At 39.7% G+C, this 6,472-nt stretch overlaps 2 protein-coding genes across 5 annotated transcripts in view; one reads left to right on the top strand and one right to left on the bottom strand.

Moving 5' to 3' along the window:
* Positions 1-6,472, bottom strand: part of LOC116700205 (lathosterol oxidase) — a 39,654-nt gene that overhangs the window by 9,161 nt on the left and 24,021 nt on the right. For 2 of the 3 annotated variants that reach the window (XM_032533200.1, XM_032533201.1), the window contains exon 5: positions 5,622-6,472. This exon is cut by the window's right edge and continues 314 nt beyond it. In XM_032533200.1, the coding sequence (XP_032389091.1) occupies positions 6,322-6,472 (151 nt within the window). In that variant the 3' untranslated portion in view covers positions 5,622-6,321. Of the gene's footprint in view, positions 1-5,340; positions 5,346-5,621 lie in introns of those variants that run through there. The other variant, XR_004334593.1, reaches the window with a different exon arrangement.
* The window catches only part of plekhb1 (pleckstrin homology domain containing B1), a 19,034-nt gene that overhangs the window by 7,267 nt on the left and 5,295 nt on the right, over positions 1-6,472 (top strand). The window contains exons 3-6 of one of the 2 annotated variants that reach the window (XR_004334596.1): positions 2,107-2,209; positions 2,302-2,341; positions 2,426-2,516; positions 3,922-4,344. Coding sequence is in view for 1 of the 2 variants with exons in the window: in XM_032533206.1 (XP_032389097.1) it covers positions 2,107-2,209; positions 2,302-2,341; positions 2,426-2,516; positions 3,922-4,055 (368 nt within the window). In the remaining variant the exon portion in view is untranslated. Of the gene's footprint in view, positions 1-2,106; positions 2,210-2,301; positions 2,342-2,425; positions 2,517-3,921; positions 4,431-6,472 lie in introns of those variants that run through there. The other variant, XM_032533206.1, reaches the window with a different exon arrangement.

The raw sequence follows: 6,472 nt of genomic DNA, 5'->3' as shown, positions 1-6,472 counted from the left end.
CACCTTTAAACAGACTGGCCTCTGACATGGACGATTACTGTGAGAGAAGGCGACTTACAAACCTCAGTAAACAAAACATTTTATTAAAACTTGTTTGTGACAAATACTGCATGTCAAAATCTAACAAACTCAGATTTATAATTATAGTTTTTTAAATCATGCATGAAAATACACAAAAAAAAAATGACTGCATCGATAATGGGTTTAGAATCGAATCGTTGGCCTCTGAATCGAATCGTGAGGTGCCCAGACAGTCCCACCCCTACTTAAAAACAAGAACAGTTCAGACTGGTACAGGCAGCCATCACGTAGGTGTCACTAGAGTTGTGTCCTGATTCCAAACTCCCATTACTTCTAAGCAGGTTTTAAGTAGCCTGTGTGTGTTTACACTAGAGAAGTGACAGCGTAAATTAAATCCAAAACAGTCAGTATGCATATTTAAAGGACCCTGCTTTTTCATAGGGCTCCCGGAAATCCTCAAAAAACAAAAATATAACTTAGGGGAAAACGTTTTGCTCTGTTTAACTGGGAACGGCTTTGTGAAGTCTTCCGTGAAGACTGACATCCTATTTCACATTAGTATAAATATTAGGTATATGTTCTTGTATACTAACTGCAAAAACAGTGTTGGTATGTAATATATACTGCATTAATTATAGAACTGGAACACAGCTTTAGTTTGATGATTGCTCTGCAGAGGCATTTAGCAGCCAAGAAGTATAATACCATTTAACAGAACAAGATTTGCCCTGCAGCACAAACAGTGCCTTCACCACACGTCTTTATTGCAAGGATAACAACACACTGCACACAACATAGGAAAAATGAAAAGCAGTTTTCACAAAAATAGCGTTTTGTGGCCTCCAAATTCTCAGCTCCATACATCCCTAAAGCTTTTTGTGGACTTCCAGAACAAGTGTTAAAACATGGCAAAATGACTGAAGCTATTCTGAAGTCTAACATTGGCCTACCAGAGATGCTCACAAGTCTCTGAGCTAGACTCCAAGTCAAGTCTCTGAGCCAGAGTCTGTAAGTGCATTTCATGTCGCTTAAATTGCCTCCTCAACTCCTTTGCTTGCCTCCCTTCCTTGTGTCTTCGTTCATCCCACCGAGGAGGCACAGGAGAGACGCAAGGAAATCATCGGAGGAGAGAGGCAACAAGCTAATTTGTGTTTTAGAGGGGCCTGCAGGATTCAGGGAAAAATATGAATCACAACTTTTTTAGCTTAGACTTGATATCACAATTTTTTTTCCCTCACCGTGTAATGTTTATTGCATACATGAAACATGACAAAACAACACAAATTGGCAGTACCAAACGTTTTTGGCACCTATAGCACATTGCGCATCACCACAAGCCTGTAAACATAGGAGGCGTCAATGAAGAGAAGGGAGAGCATTGCAGCGCTTGAGATTGCTATTTTATAATGATTAATCGTGCAGGCCTAGGGACAAGACGTCTTTTCCTGTGAAGCGTCACATGAATTTGTCAGCGGTTTGGGTTGGGTTCGCAACTCCTTCAGCTGCACGGCTTCCAGGAAGGCTGCTCTCGTGTATCCTCGCCCATAGCTTCTCAACGATTCCTCCTCAATGTTCATTCCTCGGGGGAGAATTAAGAGCATTGAGACAGCCTTCACCAAGGAAGGACCAAACATCCCAGTTCAGCCGAGGACCGAGGAGCTATCAAAAAAGAGACATGAGATGTAGCTCAGGTCAAGTCTCTGGTCTAGAGTCCAAGTCAAATCCCAAGTCTCAAACACTACTACTACTTCTTGTTTGGTCCATCTGTTCATTAAGTAATGATGGTAAACACCAAAATCCATTTGATTGACAGGATACTATATTCCCCACTCAGAAAATATTAATGGTTTATTTTTGTAAATCTTTGTAAAAATGAGCATCCACTTGTTTCACTAAGTGCCTGATTTATTTTGAGTCAAACTGGAGTTTAATCAGATATATAGTAGTAAATATGATCCAAAATGTTTGTTGTTGTTTAATTGTACACACCTACACTTAATGTATGATCTTCCATCTTTGTTTGAGGTTTTGACTGACAGAAGACTAACATGCTCATGAATTAGTTGTTTTTGGACTGTACTGTAGGTGTGACCCCACCAGAGAGTAATCCCAGGGAGAATCTCATTATGGTTCAGCTTACAAGCGGCTCGTCAGTCAACCTGTGTGCCAACAGTGAGGATGAATCCATGTAGGTACTCACACTTCACTCCTGTCTTGCCCGCTCTGCCTCGCTTTACAACTATCCCATCAGTTCCTCATTCCTGTTCATGTCTTTTTCAGAGCATGGAAACTGACTCTGCTCGACACCAGGAGAAACCCGGTAAGTGGTCCATAGTTCTCTGTAGGAGCTGAGACATGATGTGTTCACTGTCAGTGGTGTTTGCTAAAAGTTGTCTTTGTGTAGGTGTTCACATACGACCCATATGATGACTCCTACCAAGCTGTCCCTATCAACAGACACCATACTGTCTACATCACACCTGGAGCAGGACCAGGTGCGTAACCATAGTGATGCAGGACACAAAAAAGCTAACCCTAAAATACAGGGTTTATTACTGCATAGAGGATTTTTTGTTTTTTGCCCCCCCCCCATTTTTCAGACTTTTTTTAGTAGCTCTCACAAACACCACCTTACTACCACTAGTTTTACAGTACTTTTGTGGAATTTACGGTCAATAACCTTTATTTACATAGAATTGTACCTAATATTTGAGTTAAAAATGCTGAAATTATGAATTATTTTGTCTAATAGTTAAGATCAGAGGAACGTGCAGATGAGTTTAGTCAGGAATGAAAGTGATCAGTTGTACTAGCAAAGAGCGTTGCATGGAATCCAATCTATTTTTCTGTGGTAATTTGGTTAAAAAGAAACCCATATTTCAAATATAAACACATTTTTTTAAAGGGGTCAAATTTAACCCGAGGACAACAGGAGGGTAAAAAAATACAAAGATTTACATTTGGTCTGTTTCTAGTAAACTGAATGCGACATTTTCTCAGTCAGTGTTCCACGAAAACACACGCCCTTCAACAATGAGCACCATGGCGGGTGTGGCAGCAACACTGCATTAATCATACACAATCAACAAAGAAGAGTGGCCCATAACCCAGGCAGCATGTTGGATTAGCAATATAAACCCAAAGGCATCGTACATTCTGTAGCTAGGCTAACATGCACTAAACTGACCACTAACCTCTCGCCTTCGCCTCCTCTTCCTCCTCCTCTTCCTCCTAAGTACTTCCTGACGATTATGACAACGCAACATAATCCGAATTTCAGTTTCTGTTTTCCCTTTTTTATGACCGCCACGTTTAAACTTCTCAATCTTTAAATTTTCACTATCCGTCCCGCACTTTTCCACGTAGTTTGCCCTCCACACACACCTGCTGGGCGCGCAGCCTAATTAATCTAGGGAGCGTTCGATGTGAGTCACTTCGCTGCTCAGCGGGCGGTGCGTTAAGTCAGCAATTGATAAAGTAGTATTAAGCAACCTTTTATTTATGAATTAATGTATTTTACCTATGTCGAGCAACAATACTAACAATATTAGATATCCAAAATCCAAATGAGTCCTTTGAAAACAGATTTTATCAACTGTGATATTAAGCATAGATAATCTCTTTATGGTTACATCTTCGATTTCAACCTGCTAGCTAACCTAAGGTTTGTTGTGTGTAAATTTGTGGTAATCTTTTAAAACAGATTTAAAAGTAACAATGCTGGGGCCACATTTATAATCCGTGTACAATTAGGACTACATTGATTGTTAATGGTAAAAGCAGAATTTTTCTGCTGTTCTGAATCAGAGTTAAACTCCTCCTTTACTCTAATTTGCCAAACAGGGACTCAGCCAAGAAGTTGACCGTAAACATGTGTCTTCTGTCTGTCTTTTCTCTAAGGAACCCACCAGGTGGTTGTTCAACGGGACCCGTTTGATGGAGTGGCGGAGCATCTAGCGCTGGGATTACTGGCAGGCATGGCAGCAGGAACAGCCATGCGATCCTTCCTTTGGATGCCCATCTTTTTCTGCTGATGAGCTCCATTACTGGCATGACACGGCATGTTTGTCACCACGGACTGGCATGAGCATGTGTAGACAGCCCCCCCCCCAAAACCATCAGCTTTTGTAGCATCGCTTTTCAAATCACATCTGCTAGAACAAACTGCTGCTCTATTGGTTGTTCTGTTTTTATTCGTATGTGCACGTTTGCGATTAAGACTTAAGAAGCGGAATGTATTTATATATTATTCCTGCTTGTACAGCACACAGAATCTACTCATGAGCATTTGCAAACGCCAGGAAGTCCATTTTATATCTGAAGGTTGCTAATTTTGTTTGCATCTAATAGATTGGTAAAAGTGTAGCATGTAGGCCTATTTGGAAATAAATTGATGTATTAAAATGTAATCGTTTGGTTGCATACAACTAATAAACCCATGAATATCATTTTTTTCTATCTTTTGATCTAGTTTGATAAAACAATCCCAACACGGGCTCGATTAACTTTTCACCGAGCGTTCAACCATATTACAAGGTCTTCATGTAGATGGAGCTCTCTCAGTTGTCATGGAGATAGATCTGTGATTTCTTCCACAGCCTTTTTAGGACTTCTAAGATGAGTTCTAACCCTATCCCTTATTCACTCACTCACTATTCCCATTCACTAGATAGTGTTTATGAAATAGTGAACTATATATGCTTTATATAGGGAACAACCAAACAAGGTTTTGGACCTAACTTGAAAATTCGGTAGGAATCACAAACTGAAACAAAATGACTTATAATACGTCACTGAAACAAACCAAGGACTCAGGAGAATAATAAGAAATTGTACATATGTAGCATGTTACATTTTCAATTTTTTAGAGACGGAAGCCCACTCCATTTTTCCTTTTCAGTTTTCATGGGTGCTTCGGTTTCTTATTCTCCGGCAGGAAAACACGATTGCGTTGCATTGTGGTATACAGGAGTCAAATGTAGGGCTCATCGTATGCACACTTAAATTAGCAGTGCATTGTGGGTATTTTATAGTCAACTATATAGTAAATTATATTAAACAGGAAGAATTCAATCACAACTACAAAATGGCGAACACACTATATAGTGCACTGTTTCCATCACAGGGAACGGTTTTGAACACAGCTCTTGTCTGTACTGGCTAAAAAGTTAAAGATTCAACGCAGGCTACATGCGCTGAAAAAGCTCAGGAAATAAGTAATAACTGGACGCTGCGTTGGGAACGTTTGTCAAGGTCAAGAATTAACTTCAATGTTTAACTTTTCAGCCATAACAGAGGAGAAGTTGCAAAAAGGCTGTCGCTGAAAGAAGCTTCCGGTCATCCTCAGTCTGCCGATCCATGACAAAAATCGGGCTTTAAAGCTCCTGACAAAGCCAGTAAGTGGACCTTGAGTTAAGATTATCTTTACTTTGTTTTTAAGGTGAAGAGTGGACTTTCAAATTCAATACAATGTTGTATGTTTTCATTGTATGATTATAGGACCAAAGCACTATTTCAAAGTGCAACTTTTGGGATTATTATTTATTTTTTCATATCCAAAAAGTATTTCTACAGTTTGTACCAATGCATTAATACAGCGCTGGGAGTAAATGTCTATTCTCATATGGATGATGCAATCACATCAACAAACACAGAGAAGACATGAACTGTGCAATTAATATGTAATTGACATCTTATATTAATCTTATATGTCCACAATTAAGAAAATTGTTGTAAACTATTGCAATATTTCTTTTGAAGCACTTGTTGGTTTTCCACATTTTAACGATTCAGTGCACAATGAACCATTTGTTAACTCTGGTTTATCTGTGAAAAACAATCCTTGTGACACATGTCCTACTCATAAAGTGAAACTTCCACTCTCAGTTAGTGTCATTTCTGTGATACTGTAGCAGCTCCAGCCTTTTGATGCTCCTCAGGTCTTTTGGCTCTGGTGTTTCTTGGTTTGCATACAGCAAAAAAATCTTCGGTGGCATTCACAAAACAGAGTCACTTTATCACCCCATTTCAATTATTTTAAATTATCGCCAACTCGGGATGTCAATCTGTTCCTTGTCTATTGATTGATACGTCAAAGAATGCAGCAATCCCAAAGCTTGCTCCACATGAAATCAATCCAAGGGAAACCATCTTACATGCATCTTATTCACTGGAATTAAAATCTCACGACAGCTTATTTGGCAATACAGAAACTCAAATGATTCTTCAAGGAATGAGTACAGCACATTGTCTTAAAAAATAGAGATCACTTTCAGTTATTAATCTTAACTTCCCCTACTGTTACTCCTCCTTAGACGTGGCTCCTCTCTGAGCATGTCCATTCACTTGCCCGTTAGCCTTCACTCTGTCATCTCTCAACTTTCCCTCTGCTTGAAGCTTCCGGATCAGGTCATGAGGACCCTTCCCCATCAGAGCCGACGGATGCCTGTAG

This window comes from Etheostoma spectabile, chromosome 13, assembly GCF_008692095.1.
Source record: "Etheostoma spectabile isolate EspeVRDwgs_2016 chromosome 13, UIUC_Espe_1.0, whole genome shotgun sequence".
Classification (NCBI taxonomy): Eukaryota; Metazoa; Chordata; class Actinopteri; order Perciformes; family Percidae; genus Etheostoma; species Etheostoma spectabile.
Note: the sequence above shows the minus strand (reverse complement) of the source record. Positions and strands in the feature narration are given on the sequence as shown.